The sequence below is a fragment of the Vigna angularis genome, chromosome 5 (assembly GCF_016808095.1).
Source record: "Vigna angularis cultivar LongXiaoDou No.4 chromosome 5, ASM1680809v1, whole genome shotgun sequence".
Classification (NCBI taxonomy): domain Eukaryota; kingdom Viridiplantae; phylum Streptophyta; class Magnoliopsida; order Fabales; family Fabaceae; genus Vigna; species Vigna angularis.
This window is the reverse complement of record NC_068974.1, coordinates 33497772-33514846: the sequence shown is the minus strand read 5'-3', so window position 1 is coordinate 33514846 and position 17075 is coordinate 33497772. Positions and strand designations below refer to the sequence as shown.

The 17075-nt window shown below is 29.4% G+C and overlaps 2 protein-coding genes across 4 annotated transcripts; both read left to right on the top strand.

The window, feature by feature from the left end:
- Positions 1–7136: 7136 nt before the first annotated feature.
- LOC108322005 (SNF1-related protein kinase regulatory subunit beta-3) lies at positions 7137–9884 on the top strand. 3 transcript variants are annotated; one of them, XM_017553941.1, is made up of 3 exons: positions 7137–7337; positions 9256–9352; positions 9442–9884. In XM_017553941.1, exons 2-3 carry the CDS (start codon positions 9326–9328, stop codon positions 9766–9768), a joined length of 354 nt encoding a protein of 117 aa, XP_017409430.1. In that variant the 5' UTR covers positions 7137–7337; positions 9256–9325; the 3' UTR covers positions 9769–9884. The 3 variants fall into 3 exon arrangements, with proteins under 3 accessions (XP_017409430.1, XP_017409431.1, XP_052733781.1); XM_017553942.1 differs by having other exon boundaries at positions 9202–9352; XM_052877821.1 differs by lacking the exon at positions 7137–7337 and adding an exon at positions 7388–7406.
- Positions 9885–14455: 4571 nt separating this feature from the next.
- Positions 14456–16832, top strand: LOC108322012 (high-affinity nitrate transporter 2.1). The gene is made up of 3 exons (XM_017553956.2): positions 14456–15324; positions 15590–15705; positions 15866–16832. The coding sequence occupies exons 1-3, from the start codon at positions 14515–14517 to the stop codon at positions 16530–16532; spliced, it is 1593 nt and encodes a 530-aa protein (XP_017409445.1). The 5' UTR covers positions 14456–14514; the 3' UTR covers positions 16533–16832.
- Positions 16833–17075: the final 243 nt, after the last annotated feature.

Genomic DNA, 17075 nt, shown 5'->3' with positions numbered 1-17075 from the left:
CAGTTTGTAGCACAAGCGGGAGCACTTACACATAATGCAAGACAGGTAACATAACAATAAGGATAGGTTAGAGGTGAATTTAAACATTGTATAGCACATTTTGCAGGACATGGGATTGCCTCGATTTGTAGAATTTGTACAAAACCCAACATAATCATCATCAAAATTGCAACTCTGTCACTTTTCATTGTATTCTTCCCCATAACTTTTTCTTTAAGTCTCTACAATCTAGCTCAAGATTTTGTACAGATGTTCTTCTTGTGAAAAATCAATATCAATTTATAGGCACATAACTGTAAAAAAACTTCAACACTTCATGCGTCAAAGTCTTTTAAGTTTAATGGTCATGTTAAGTTGATCTGTGTATAAACTGAATGTATAAAACTGAAAAAGAAAAGAGTACACTTGATGTCAGGTTTATTTTATTTTTATTTGTTCAGTTTCACTTTGACTTTTTTTTTAACTGTTTCTTAAAATTAGGAAGGACAAAAATATATATTTACGAATATTTATAAATAAAATCTATAACAGATTATTAATGAATAGTAGATATTATAATACCTCCTTACTTACAAATATCTTCTAAAAATTAAAATAAAAAATTAATTTATATTTTATTAAATTAAATTAAATTTATATTTTATAAAATTAAATTTAATTAAAATTTAATTTTAAATTATATTTAATTTATTATATTTTATGTATGTTTTTTAATTTTATTTAAGTTTTATTTTAAAATTTATAAAATATATTTTTTAAATATTCATGGATATACATGGATATTTCATAAGTTTTAAAATATTTAGACATATTTTTTAAATAAATATCTAATAATTAACGAAATAAATAAGGATTTTTTTTTCTAGTCAAAAGTGTAAAATATCCATACACAATTCAATCCTTTTGTCTTTTCTAATCAAAACCTTTCAAGATTAAGAATCACATTGAAATGTGTATATAATTGCATGTACAAGACTAAAAAACAGGGTCATCATATTTTCTTATTGTTTCTTTTAGTATATATTGGTCAGTTTTATTTTCATTCCACAAGCAAATCAATTCTTCTAAACAATTTTATTTTACTAGTAACATCTAATACAAATTTCATCCCAAGATAAATCATATTTTAATATAAATTCCATAAATATAGGTTTTTAAAATTAAAGATTATTAATTATATAAACAAATTTATTTGATTTTAAAAAAACTCATTTATTACATGCACATTTATATAGTGCTTTTATTAATAAATCTATTAAATTAATATTTATTTTAAGTTTCAAGTCTTAGATGTAAGTACATGATATATTATAATTTTGTATTGGTTATAGGAGAACACATTGATTTAGTCCTCCGTTTAATGAATTATTACTTAGACGGATATATCTATATATTATTAAATATGTTTAGCAATATATACTAGGCGAATATGTTTATATACAAGTTAGATTATTATATATATATATATATATATATATATATATATATATATATATATATATATATATATATATATATATATATATATATATATATATATATATTAGATGAGATTGTTCATATACAAGTTAGTTGAATTTGTTTATACATAGATCAAACGAGTCTATTCACACACAATTTAGACAAGTTTATTATTACACATTAGATAAGTATTTTTATTTAGTGATTAGACAAATATATCCATATATATTAGATGATTTTATCCACACACAATAAAATTAATTTGTTAATATGCATTAGATGAGTCTAATCATTTATTGATTAGAAGAATCTATATCCATGCACTGTTTAAACAAGTCTAACAATATATTTTAGACAAGTTTATTTATACATAAATTAGACGTGTCTATTAATACACACTGAATAAGTATGTCCATTCATTGATGAGACAAGTCTCGCAATACACATTAGATAAGTCTGTCCATACACAAATTAGACGAGTTTATTGATACACGTTAGATGAGTCTATTAATACACATTAGAAGAGTGACAATTAATTAAATGAGCCTTCAATGCATATTAAACTAGTTTATCATTAGACAATATAACAAAATGCATTACATAGGTCATTTCAAACATGAATTAGATGAGTATAGGAAAACACATTAGACAAATATGTTCATACACGGATGAAATGAGTGTTCCAACACACATTAGACAAGTCTATTCATACATTGAGTAGACAAATATTGATATGTATATGTGTGTCTGTGTGTGTAAATACATACATATATATATATATATATATATATATATATACATATATATATTTTACATGATTAATTCCATATACTGATAGTCTAGGAATATGTATTAGACGAGTGTCCACATATTGATTAAATGAGTCTATCAACACATATTGATAAATTAATCACCAACACACATTAGATGGATTTCTCCATATACTAATTAGACAAATCAACCAGTATATATTAGATGAGTTACTTCATGTACTAATTAAAAGAATTTAACAATACATATTATATGAGTCTAGCAATAGACATTACTCTAGTTTGTCTAATCACTACTCTACACTTTTCTACATAGTCTATCTTATGTATTTTTAGATTGTATACTATTTATATTTTTCTACATTGTATAACCTTTCTATTTTTAGGGACTTTATATTTACATTTTTTTTACACCGGCTAACATTTCTATTTTTAGATGTTTTACTCTATATTTTTTTTGTTCTGGATTTTCTAATTTTTGTATTTTGAGATTATTTACTCCTTACACTGCTATGCATTGTCTAACATATTTATCTTTCTTTTCACAACCTTTAAATCTCTTATAACATAATATATATTTATTACCTAAAAAAACATAAAAACAAAGACCACCAGTGTGTATGCATGTTTTTCAAACTATATGTTGCAGTATTTAGAGTACAAAGCAAAGCTAGATTGAAGATACTAATCCATGATAATGAAAAAAAAGCCTTTAGAATACACAAATGTACTTTTCAAAAAAGTTTTCCATAATCTATAAGAAGTACCCAAACCAAATGGATGGTCTAATATGTCTTTACCACATTCAATGTTTTATTAACTATATGTAATTACCACATTTAGTCCTAATTTGTTTCATATCAATTTCAGTTGACAACAATACCAACAAAATTGTCCATAAGCAACACTATAAAAAACACTGCAACAACATTTTTTTTTCGAAACTAGGTAAAATGTACCAACTCATGCACTCTTATTATACATGCTCCCAATTATGATATTATGTTACCTCAAACATTACTAGTTCACCAACAACATTTCCGTGCGTATTATGTCTAAGAATTTGTTTAATTTAGGATTGTTTAATATATGGTTGCATTGGATGATAAGAATTGTGAATTGGTTTTGGTGAATTATGTGTACTGTGATTGTCCTATATTGCGATACTTAAAAAGATGATTTGAACTATAAATTTGGTGATTTGTTTATAAAAAGAGTGGAGACATTTACACAATTTAATCTGGGCATCTCAATATAGAAAAATCAAGTTGTGTGAATCTTATGATGCAGCATTCGGCACTACACTAGTACTGTTATGCGTTGTACTTGAAATTCAAAGTTAGAGTTAGAGATAGTGTCACACACAGTTTCAATGTCGTTGGACACTCTCTGAATAGTAAGCTCTAGTGATTTTAGCATTGGAAGCCATACCGCTCAACACCATCTTGATAAAGAACATCAGGAGCCATCTATTTAAAATATATGTATAATCCTTTATTATTGTCATAAATAATGTGTATATCTATATAAATATGTGTGACCTTTTACTGTGGTCATAATGTCGAATTATTAGTAAACTTTTAATGGCTTTATCTTACCTTATTTTGTATTTTCATTTGTGTGTGATTTTATTTTTATGCTAGGATCATGTTATTATGTGAGTAAAAAATACTACTGCAAAAATAGCGCATAACATCACGCGTTCAACGTCCAACTACTGAATAGCCAATGTTAAAAATGATCGATGAAACCCTACTCAATTCGACGTTCTATGATGGTAATTATATAAATTAGCGCGTCATTCTCTTTGTTCTTTCTTTTAAACCACCAATGGTACGTCCTAATATTTGTTAGTCAGAAGCCAAAAAGTCATCCTTTTTAATTCTTTTTTCTTTTTTCTTTTAAACAACAAATAATATGTCAAATTTTGTAAGGGCTTCGACGTATTATTTGACGTATTATTTGTCAGTCAGAAGCCAAAAAGTAACCCATTTTAATTCTTTTTTTCTTTTTTCTTTTAAACCACATATAATACGTCGAATTTTGTAGGAGCTTCGACATATTATTTGTCAGCCAAAAGTTTCTTGTTTTTAATTTGAGCGGGAGATTGAAAATTCATTCATTTTATCTTAACGCACGAGACCCTCTTCTCTTCTCAAACTTTTCTCGAACGAAGTTTGACGACCATCACATGCAATCTTTCTTTCATTTGATACAAATGCATGTTAATTAACTACTTTATGTATAATATTCGTTTATTTTGACCTATTATTTTATTGTTCTTGTCCTCCATAGGCGCATTCTGCTTTCTTTCTCATTGGTGGAAACACTTTATTCCTACGAACCCACCTTTTGAAGGTTAGTTTTCGTTTTCGTTTTCGTTTTCGTTTTGAGAAACTTATTTGTTGAATTTGTTTGTTGTTGTTTTTGTTGAACTTGTTTATTGTTGTTATTTGGTTGAGCTTGTTTGTTGTTGTTGTTTGATTGAACTTGTTTGTTGTTTGTTATTGTTGTTTGTTGTTGATATTATACTACACGTTTATAATTCATGCTTTATAAAATAGCAAAAACTGAAATTTATTGTTTTTCTGCTTTTCAGATCCCGTAGAGTTGTAAAAAAAGATTACAATTAATTAAAAAAAATTGCTTAACGTTGAATATTAACAAAATTCGATGTCAATTTGATTAACGTCGAATTTTTTAAATTCGACGTCAATTTAACGTTTCCCAATATGATGTCGACCTCGAATTGGATGTAAAAGACAAAAAAAAAACAACAACGTTATACGATATTTTTGTACTAATAAAAAAAAAACACGTATTGATAAAAAAACAAAGTTAGATTGTCTAAAGACTAGAGGACCAATGTGATATATGTTGAAAATACTATATTTATATTTTCTACTAGTCTTAAGTCTTATTTGATGTTTAGAAAAACAAATGAATATTTTGGAAGATTGTACTAAATATAACTCTTTATTTTTTTGCCATATATATTATATGCTTTAATACCAAATCGAAGTACCTTGTTTATATACGGTGGTATACTGAAAAACTGGATTATTGCATTTTACAGTGGACAATCTTAAAAACATTTTTAATAAATTAATATAATTTTTAATCCATTAAGCAATGCTACACAATTCAAATTTCGGCCAAAATAATTCAAAATTCTATGCATAATACAAGATAAAAATAAAATAAAAATATCAATTACAGTACATTTAACACATAAATTACAACCTAATCTCAAAATCAAACTAAAAATAAAAATTGTCATCAACTTCCATAATGGTAAACATTTCGAAATAAACAAAATTTACATTTTAATCTTTTTCAACACCTTCTTTTCATTAGAACCCAACACATAACTAGATATAACTTGTCATCAAGGAGAACGAGATTCTATCAGTCCATGATTTAACTTCTAATGAGGTAATCTTTTCACTTACTGGTCAAATTTTGTTCTTCTTAAAAAAAATCAAAACATTTATTTTTGGTTCTTTTACTTTTACTTTGAATGTTTATGGGTTTTGACTATTGATTTTTGTATAGACTTTGCAGAAATCAATATCTTTTCCACTTGGGATTCCACTTTCTCCTAGGCTTTTTGTGTGGTTGATTTTGAAGAGAAGTTAATGGCTCTCACTTTAGTTGATGGGTCTCTATTTATTGTCCATTGACTTCTATTAACAATAGATAATTGGTTTACTCGTAGGATACAACTTAATGAACTATTTCTCAAAGCATATGTAGAAAAAAAAGGTGGAAAAAAATAAAAACAAAAATATATAAGAAATTGGAACAAAAATAGATTATTTAATTCAAAAGTTTTACAAAATAAATAAAAATATGTGATGCATACTATAATGAATATAGATCTCACATTTTTTTAAAATTATTTCCACTTTCTGTTCTAAACACACCAATTTATGCTACTTTAGACAATATTAAAGACAAATTTTAATACATTTAATGGGTTAAAAATAATATTTGTATTGAGTTAATATACTAAATTAATGACAAAAATATTTCGAAATATTTTAATAATATTTTTTTCTTATGAAATAAATATTAAATTATATATTTGATTATTTAATAATAAAAATATTAATACGTATTTACAATTAGTTTTATTCTCGTACCTTACTCATTGTTCTGTTTACTAAAATTAATAGTTAATGTTTTTATATTTTAATTAAATTATTTTATATTTTTTATCACGTTTAACATGTTTTTAAATTTCTACAAAATGATCTAGTTTTAGTTCTTTTTTTTTCATCCATCACACATACAAATGATTTTTGTCCTTCGTATTCTTCAAAATTAATTAACTATTTTTTTCAAAGAGAGATTGCGTGAAATATTTAATTGACATTTACTAATGTCTATGATATAATATTAATATGTGATATTTAGTTCAAAGTTTGGAAGGGTAATAGTTTTTCTTTTAAATTTGTGTATAGTAAGTTTTGCATACCATAACAACAATCTCCAAATGTCTATAAGGATGAAAGAAAATTAGAGACCAAAATGAAATTTCATTAATTTCATAGAAACTTAATTTCTAAAAAAATTATTTATAAATATTTTTGGAAGAAAACTTAAAAAGTCATAATTTTCACAAATTATAGGGAAAATATTTTAAAATTTAGCTTCTTCATAACTTAAATTGTGGAAAAAACATGATTTAATTCAATTTAAAATATAATTTTTAATATTTTCATACATAGGTAATTAAATGATAATAATTCACAAATTCTTATTATATTTTCTATTATGAATGCATGAGAAAAAATAAAAAAAAGAAAGCGACATGTGAAACGGGGTGTTATGTTATTGAATTAGTTTATAGTTATTGCTCGATAACTGAACCTATTATTTAATTCTATTTAACTTGTCCAGACAAAATTTCTCGTGACCGGACACACCACACATCACAACATAACACAAACATTGCTTTCTTTTCCCATCGCCATTTTAGGGTTTCAAAGTTTCACTTTCCCTTTCTTCCCTCTCACCTTGCATATCTCATTTCCTTCAATCCATGCCTTTTATTTTCGCTTTCTTTCTCCAATTCGTCTAATTTCACCATCGTTCGACGCGGTACATTTGCTTTTCTCTCTCCACGTTTCTTCCTTCAATGTGCTCTGCACCTGCCATTTCGTTTTAGCGGTGATTTTTTTTTTGTGAATTAGGGAAGTTTTCCTCTTTTGTGGTACCGTTGTGTCGAGTTTGGGTTTGCAGCTCGAATTTAGTAGGACTGGAATGCTCGATTTGGGGTATTTTGTTTCGAAAATAGAAATAATGAATGTGTGCTCTGTTTTCGGTTTTTGGTTGTTTGGGTGGAATGTTTGGTTTTGTTTTTGATTCTGTGAGAAATAGAAGGAAACATGGGAACTGCATCTTGGTTTATGATTCTAAGTTGTTGTTTATGAAGTAAAGATTTTGGGGCAATTTTTCGTGGAGAAAGAAATGCAGTTATAATCTTATTTAGGGATTTAATGTTTTGCTTTATAAGGAGGGTTGTAATTTTTCATGTATGCTTATAGCTTGATTTTTGGTTAGAACCGAGTACATTTGGCTTGTGTTTTTAATAATTGTATTCAGTTGTGTTCATTTTGAGTGGATTGTGCCTCCCCTGAATTCAATCTAAAAATTTCCGTCTGGAGTGGCGGTGGCATTGATGACATGTATGGTTTCAACCTGTGTCTTTGTATTATAATTGGTTGTTTAAACACCGGTACTTATGGCTTATTGCGTATGTCTTTCCTCCTTGGTGTTTGTGGAGCGAGTTTTTTTAGACTATTATTTGCGTATATCCAGTTTTTCTATTGATGAAAATTTTAATCCTAGTTACATTCAGCCAAATGCTGAGTTTTAGAGTGCACCATTGTGATTAAGCCAAGCATATGCCTATATTAGACAGTTTAGTTTTTCCCAACTTCGATGGCTGGATTGGAATGAAATGTATTTCTTTAGATTACAATAATTGAGTGCAATTGAACACTGTAAGTTTTTTTATCTTTCTTTGTTTTAATGTGTTATGAGTTAGTCATGAGTTGATCAGCATTTCTATTTCTTTGGTCCATGGCCTGTCATAAAGGAATGTCCAAAGAAGTTATATAGCTGTAATATTTTGTAAGACTTTTGGATGATTAAAAACGGTGGAGGTCAATCGTTCATTGACTAAGCTACTAAAGTAGTGCCATTAATACTTTATTTTGTGAAATTATTTCTCATCCATACATGAATCTCATAAATTTCTTTTCACCTTTGGGAGGGGTAGTTATCTCAGGCGGGGTTGGCCAGTGACCAGGCATTTTACATTTATTCTAAAGGTGAGTTCGAAAGAATTAACAAAGATGCTGCATACGGAACTTATTTTTGAGTGAACGTTGCAAATAGTACATGATATAGACTCAGATTTATAGTAATACACTTTACCACTCGGGGAGTTCTCATTCCTAAAGTTGTAGATTTCTTTTGATCAAGTATGGCTTGAGTGACCTTCCTTGTGTCTTGTTTTCTTTATTATCATTGACGTTGAGCGAAATGAATACATGAGAGGAGTTTGCGGGTTAGGTCCCTGTTACGTAGTTGAACCTGCAATTCATGCTGGGAAGGGTGGTGATTTAGTTGGTCTAGAAGATTTATGCTGAGAATATTATTACGGGTTACGGATATAAACTGCATTCTCTTTGTTCTTAGTGTCAGACTGAAGAAAACAATTGCTCATTTTACCCTAGGATTGCAATTACTGAACAACTCAATTGATCTATTGTCCATAAAACACCGCTTGTCCATTTTTTCTTTTTGCAAATGCACTAGCATCTTCCCCTGCACGCATGCCTTTTGACATATATTCGAGGACAAATGATTTCTTATTGTTGTTTGAGTCGGTTTAAATTTGGCTTTAGATTTGATGTGCGTTTGTGATTACAATGCTTGTTTGCAAATGTTGCCTCAGATTAACTAATAAACCGGCATCAAGTATATGCATTAAAAGCTGCTCTTTCTTCAGGTATATTGGAATCTCACCTGGGTTCTAATTGATGCATTCACACCGTTAGCAGTTGGATTCCAATTCTAAGATGAGCAATTCTCACTCTGAAAATCATGCAAGGGATTTATTCTTTGTAATTTCATCAATTAGTTAGTTGTCTGTAGTAGCCTAGTTGGTCTGAAAGATAGAATTATCTATATGCAGGATGAAGCAACTGTGGTGGGATTTGAAGTTCCAAAATCACCTGAATCCAGTTACAACAATGTCTACCCTGGAAATGAAGATGAGGCAAGGGATCCGCCTATGGTGCCTTCACATTTGCAACACACTTTGCTCAATTATCCTGCTACCAGAGACACTGCAGGAACAGTTCCATTGCCTCAGAACGTGATTCTAAATCATCTTTACATCGAGAATAGAGAGTCCCCAAGATCTGTGGTGGCTTTGGGATTCACTCATCGTTTCCGTTCTAAATATGTTACAGTCGTCCTTTACAAACCAGTCCAAAGAAGGGGAAATACAGGCATTTAATGTTCATATTCGAAACTTAATCACCGACGACTGTTTGTAATGATTTATTGTAGACTCAATATTCCAATTACTGGAAATGATATTTTAATGAACTTAAGTAGATTATTTCTTGGTAATTTAACTGTATATTTGTTTGTAAATTCGTTTTAACCTTGTGGCACAATTATAAATAATGAGTTTTGGGTGGTTTGATGGGGATCTGATATATATATATATTAGAAACAGATGTTTGAAACTGGAATAAGAATTCAATATCAACTATTTCTAAAACACCCGTTCCATTAAATTATTATTACATATGTTGATATATATATATACTCTTTCATTTCATTTGCATTTTAACCCAGCTTATTAGTTTTAAAATAATTGTCTATTTTATTCTATACTTATTTCAGGCTTTTAAAAAGGTTAAAGTATCCAAAGTATCTTGCACAAACATTCTTCTCTATCTTCTATTAATGTTGACAAAACCAGGTACTCATAGAACTGAAAGAGCATGTTCCTATGAATATATTTTTAATATTCATAAACGATCCTTGATTTTAATTTGGTGTTCTTATGATAAATTTAGTTTAGTGTAACTTTGTTTTAAAATTTGGTTCTTGAATAGTTATATTAATAATGTTCGTTAGATGGTTTTGTGAGATAACATTTATGCATTGATGAATAAAAGTAAAACTGACCAAAATATTACATAATCATTTTAAAAGTGATGCATATTTATATTTATTTTATAAGACTATTTAGGTACAATATAATAATTTATATTTATTATTTTTAATTGTTATAACCTCAAAATATAAGTGAACTTAAATTTTAGGTTAAATAAAAAAAAGTTAAACAAATTCATAAATTAATTATGTTAACTTGAACTTATCACAATATATAGCAATATTTTTATTATACAACACTCCAAACTCAAGAAGCTAAACAATACCCATGTAACTTATGATATTACTGCTAATCAGAAATAGAAAAAGTCGCCAATCCATATAACAAATGTAATGTGACCCAATTTGATGTCTACTATAGCATGTGTAAACATTTTTCTTAACTTAAGACATGCTATAAAAAAAATCACTTTTTCTTTTTGTAAATTTTTTTAATTATAAATTTTTAATAATTTGTATTTTCAAAAAATCACTTTCGTACTTTAGGCAACATATACGAATATATAAATACTTTTTGGAATGAAATGACATATAAACACGTGTTTAAAACGTAATACGGAAAAGGTATAAGATTATTATAATTGATGTAAAAAAGACATATAAATTAATAATAATAAATATTATTATTATTATAATGCTTAATGGTGGATGTTGAACAATATTGAAAGAACTCTAGGTGATCCTGAAAGGGTGGGACGCGTTATATACGGACTGTGTTGTTTGTGTTAATTAAATTTATTTTATAATTTTTTTCTAATTAGCTGCTTAAAATACCTTGTTTATTATCATGAGTAGGTACTTTTTTAATCGATAACAGTATATATATCTTTATTTTCTTTGTTCACCATATTCATTATTTTTTAAATATTTTTTTATTGAGATAAAGTTAAATTATGTTACTTGATTTTATAAAAAAATATGACAATTTAAATTTATCTTTTAATAGGATATTAAAATTTATTATAATAAATGATTTACAAAAATTTAGTCATATACGTGAAAAAGGTATATATGACTTTCCCAGAATAAATGTATGAAAAATCCTTCACTTACTATATATAAAATCAAATCATAATATATGAATAATATTATCATATGTTATTAACTATTGTCTGATCGAGTCATTAAGATGATTTGTAAGTATTTTGGTGTACTGAATTTATTATTATAAACTTTCATGTTGGTGAACAAGTTGAAGTGGGTTTTTCACATATTTATAATAGAAACATAAGTGTATAAGAAATTGTGTTTAAGTGAAATTGAAATTTGTATATATTTAAGAGAAATATGAATGAATGATATGGTCATATAGTTATTGTTTGACTTTCAACTTGATTTGCTGTGGGCCCAAAGTTGTTAGTAGAGAAGCTACTTCTTCTCTTCTACTTGTCAACTCTGTAACTCTACGTCACTGAAACATATTTAAGTTTGGTTTTTGAATATCAATTAATAAATTTGGTCAGATGTTCTCACACTTGAAAAAAGAAGCAAATAAATAAATAAATAGCTGCATTTTCACCGGAAAAAAAATCATTTTTTTATATTAATTTACTTCCAATTCTAAAAAACTGCATAAGTATTTTATAATGTTATCTAATTATTGAATTTGAATTTTTTAAAGAAGGAGTTTATTTTATAAAAGATATCAAGATATACAATTTATAGTTATTCAAACTGATTATTTATTTTAATTATGTAGATTTTACCGGTTAAATATTCCGCATAAAAGTTCATTATAAGAAGTGAAAATAACATACTTTTTTTTCTTAGAGATATGTGAGAGTAGCACAAACAGCGAGAAAACAGAAAGAAAGACATTTTTCGTTGCTTTATGGTAGTTATAATAGGTATTCTTAGAGTCAAGTATATTTATTAGAGATTTTAACTCTAAACATTTTAAGATATTTTTTTAAGGATAGTTCTCTTCAAGTTGAGGAAAAATTGTATTATTTATATCATATTTGTGAGTTTTTTTTATTGGATGTGATCCATATAACTAATTATTTTGATTAATCTTTAATAAATCACACTATTTAGTTGCATATTTATCATGATCTTAAATCAAACCAATCAACATTGTTTAGATGTCTATTCTGATAGACCAACATGTATTCGATCAAAACATTTTGATGTTGACCATATCTCATAGTCGAGTACTTGTAACTATATCACTTAAATGTATTTTAACACTGTTGTATAATAAATAAGAAGAAATTGAAGGATGTAAATGGGATAAAAGCAACACAATAATGATTATTTGGTATAAGAAAAACTATGTCTCGATTACATATAATTTTTAAAAGTAAGTTATATTTTCTTTTTTCTAAATTTTGTGTATCCTCATGAAAGCATTTTAGACATTTCCGATTACCTTCGATTAGGTTGCGGTTTGTGTGCGTATTCACTTCTATATTTTAAGTTACCATATTTTGGGAACAATCTTCTTTGACACAAATTTGAACATTCGTTCTTTATGAATATTTTGATTTACTTTGTTGTGACAAACTAATTCATTTTACTTATCTAACAGGTTGCTTGTTTTCTGTTCATGCTACATAAACTGATTTTGCTACTGAAGAGGAAGTATATGTGCCACAAAATGTATGAAAAATGGTTTTTTCTTAGATTTGTTCTTCAGGCTCTCCCAAATATAAACTGGACATGTTTGATTTTAACCATATTCATCCCTATTTCTAAACTAAAAAATTATTTTCGTTTTCATCCCCATCAAGTATGAATTACTATTTAATCTCACCAGTGGGACCCCTATCCGAGTTTCTACCTATATTATCTCAAATATTCATTAAATAACCTTTTTAACCAAAAATATAAATCATAATACGTAAAAAAGTGTGATGTTATCAAGAATTTAATGTCATTCACTTTTCTTTAATGTGAAATTTTAAGAAAAAAATTATAACTAAATCTTAAAGTAAAACATAAAGTAACATTGGCATATAATTTTAGAGAAGAACACTCGAAATTTCACAACTACTTCAACGTCTATTATTATTTTTTTCTAATATTGAGAGTGAAATTACTTTAAGATTCAAATACACCTGATATATCAAATGTGTCAAAGAGTTGAGAGAAAATGAAAAAAAGTGTAATGAAAGAAGTTTTCTTCAAATAAAACAAAACTAATAATTTTGGAGAGAGACATTATAGATTACCTAATAAACTAACTAAGGATTTATACAATTGATTATTTGAAATTCATAGTCATCTTTTTATGTGACAAAAAAAATAGAAATAATCAAATGGATACTCTATAACGATTTAATTTTTATAAAATTGATATTTATATGTTTCATAAAGCAATCTTTCATTTGAACAAAACCATATAAAGAAAAACAAATCGTGTAAATGAGGTTGTAATGAAGAGGAAAATAGTTAGAGGTATAAGTGAACTTAGATGTTAAATGTGTTAACCAATTGAGAGAGAATAAAAATTGTGTAAAAAAAATAAATAAATAAATAAACTCTTCAAATACAAAAGAAGAAGCAGCAAAAGACTAGATGCAAATAAATCTCTTAGATTGTCTATTAAATTAAAAGTATTTTAACAATTTGACGAACATCGAGATGGGAATAGTTACTTATTATCATATCAGATTTAAAAGATTAAGTAATATTGAAATCTGTATTCAAGGAATGTAGAGATTTCTAGTAAAAGTTGAGACAAGTTTACATAATATTAGCGACCGAGGTTAACCCAAAAATCAATCAGAATGGTTAAGTTAGAGGCAAAATTGGTTGAATAATAAAACTATTTAAGTGCTAGTGTTATAATTTAACAGCACATGTGCCAGAGTTGATTATACGTCACATGAACCTTTGAGACATAGCATGGGCTCTTTTACGAATATACGCGGCAAAATGGATTACCTGAAATACAGTTTTCTTTAATGTTTAAAGCTTTGCAGCCGTTGGGAATCTCATTGGCTCTTAGCGGATAGTCAACGACTTCAACACTACTATAAATCCAACACACTCCTTGTCTCTCCTTCACAGCATCACCATCACATCTCAAACCAACTGAGTTTTTTCTCATTCAAGACAGTGTTAAGGTCAAATGGGTGATATTGAGGGATCTCCGGGAAGCTCCATGCATGGAGTGACAGGGAGGGAACAAACCTTCATTGCCTCAGTGGCTTCCCCTATGGTCCCAACTGACACAACGGCAAATTTTGCTTTGCCAGTTGATTCTGAGCACAAAGCCAAGGTTTTTAAACTGTTTTCCCTGGCCAATCCCCATATGAGAACCTTCCACCTCTCTTGGATATCCTTCTTCACATGCTTTGTCTCAACCTTTGCAGCAGCCCCTCTTGTCCCCATCATTCGAGACAACCTCAACCTCACCAAGAGTGACATTGGGAATGCCGGGGTTGCTTCTGTCTCGGGCAGCATCTTCTCCAGGCTCACAATGGGTGCAGTTTGTGACCTCTTGGGCCCTCGTTATGGCTGTGCATTCCTCATCATGCTTTCTGCCCCAACTGTCTTCTGCATGTCGTTTGTGGATGACGCTGCAGGATATATAGCAGTGAGGTTCATGATTGGGTTCTCCTTGGCCACTTTTGTGTCATGTCAGTACTGGATGAGTACCATGTTCAACAGTAAGATTATTGGGCTTGTGAATGGGACTGCTGCAGGGTGGGGAAACATGGGTGGCGGAGCCACTCAGCTCATAATGCCCTTGGTCTACGAATTGATCAGAAGAGCTGGAGCTTCTCCCTTCACTGCCTGGAGAATTGCCTTCTTCGTTCCAGGTTGGTTGCATGTCATCATGGGGATCTTGGTCCTAACCCTAGGCCAAGATTTGCCTGATGGCAACCTTGGTACCTTGCAGAAGAAGGGTAATGTTGCCAAAGACAAATTCTCCAAGGTTAGCCTCCTTGTTCTTTATATGTTTTCATCTCTCAGTAACTGTAAAATTCTCACATCATTTTTATTTTCTATTTTCAATCACTTATATAATCTGATTTCACTGTGGAAATAGAAAACGAAAATGAATTTCTCCTTCTTTGCCTACGGCTAATGACCGTAAAAACATTAATCAGACAAAATTGGTCAAATTTTTGGGAAGAAGAAGAAGAAAGACTTTTTCAAGCTTTAACTCATTATCTAACTTGACTTTATTTTGTGTTCAGGTGTTATGGTATGCCATAACAAATTACAGGACATGGATTTTTGCCCTCCTCTATGGGTACTCTATGGGAGTTGAATTAACCACTGATAATGTTATTGCTGAGTATTTCTATGACAGGTTAGTTCATTCATCATCGAACTCATACATAATATCCCCCACTAACTAATTCTCTCTGATGAGATCAAAGAATGAATATTAAACAAAATTTATATTTTTATTTAATATAGTTTCTATAATAACTATCTGTTTAAGTAATTGGTTAATTTGATATAAACAGGTTTAATCTGAAGCTACACACTGCTGGAATCATCGCTGCTTCATTTGGAATGGCAAATCTCCTGGCTCGTCCCTTTGGTGGATACACTTCTGATGTTGCAGCCAGGTTGTTCGGCATGAGGGGCAGGCTTTGGACCCTGTGGATCCTCCAAACCTTAGGAGGTGTTTTCTGCATATGGCTTGGTCGTGCCAACTCACTTCCCATTGCAGTCTTGGCTATGATCCTCTTCTCTATTGGCGCTCAAGCTGCATGTGGTGCCACTTTTGGCATCATTCCTTTCATCTCAAGGCGTTCTCTGGGGATCATATCCGGTCTAACTGGTGCAGGTGGCAACTTTGGCTCTGGTTTGACCCAGTTGATCTTCTTTTCAACCTCAAGGTTTTCTACATCCACTGGTCTCTCCTTGATGGGTGTCATGATTGTGTGTTGCACTCTTCCTGTGACTCTTGTTCACTTCCCCCAGTGGGGTGGCATGTTCCTCCCTCCTTCAAAAGACATCAATAAGTCCACTGAAGAATATTATTACACTTCTGAATGGAATGAGGAAGAGAAGCAAAAGGGTTTACATCAGAATAGTCTGAAATTTGCTGAGAATAGCCGTTCAGAAAGAGGTAAGCGTGTGGCCTCAGCCCTCACACCACCAAACACAACTCCAACCCATATCTAGCTTCTCCACTTTCCACACATTCACACCTTTGTCGCATTTATAACCCTTGGACGAAGATCAAACGAACAAAACTTGGTTTAGATAAAATATGAGTCATCTGATCCAAGTCAAACGGTTATTGTTTGATGCGTGAATGTGCTGAAAAGTGAATGCAGGTAATCTGGATCCCATGTTTTAAGGCTGTAAGGTATAACTACTGCAGTAGAAAATGTCAAGAACAACCTTAAGGGAATCTCATGTTGAATAAGTAGTTTTCTTTTTAAAAAAATGCTGAAACAGTAAAATGATTCTTGCGCTTTAGATTTTTGGTGTAGTCTTTCACACATTCCTAGATAGGAGTGGTCTGCTCTTTCTGTGTAAGGATTTGCGTATATACGTGTTATACGCAAGACTGAATCGTTATACCGAAAAAAAAGTGATGTAAAAAATAATTAATAAAGCATATTGTGTTTGAATTTTGTTGTGCAAATGATATATACTCATATTATGAGATGGGCACGTTAAATATTCTGCCTTGTAAAAGAAATAGAGAATAAAAAAGTC

Bases quoted from the DNA above. Each gene is read 5' to 3' on its own strand.
- LOC108322005 (XM_017553941.1), top strand. From the start codon at position 9,326: ATGAGCAATTCTCACTCTGAAAATCAT. The intron at 9,353-9,441 runs GCAAGGGATTTA...ATCTATATGCAG, and splicing joins ATTCTCACTCTGAAAATCAT to GATGAAGCAACTGTGGTGGG.
- LOC108322012 (XM_017553956.2), top strand. From the start codon at position 14,515: ATGGGTGATATTGAGGGATCTCCGGGAAGCTCCATGCATGGAGTGACA. The intron at 15,325-15,589 runs GTTAGCCTCCTT...TTTTGTGTTCAG, and splicing joins CCAAAGACAAATTCTCCAAG to GTGTTATGGTATGCCATAAC. The intron at 15,706-15,865 runs GTTAGTTCATTC...TGATATAAACAG, and splicing joins GCTGAGTATTTCTATGACAG to GTTTAATCTGAAGCTACACA.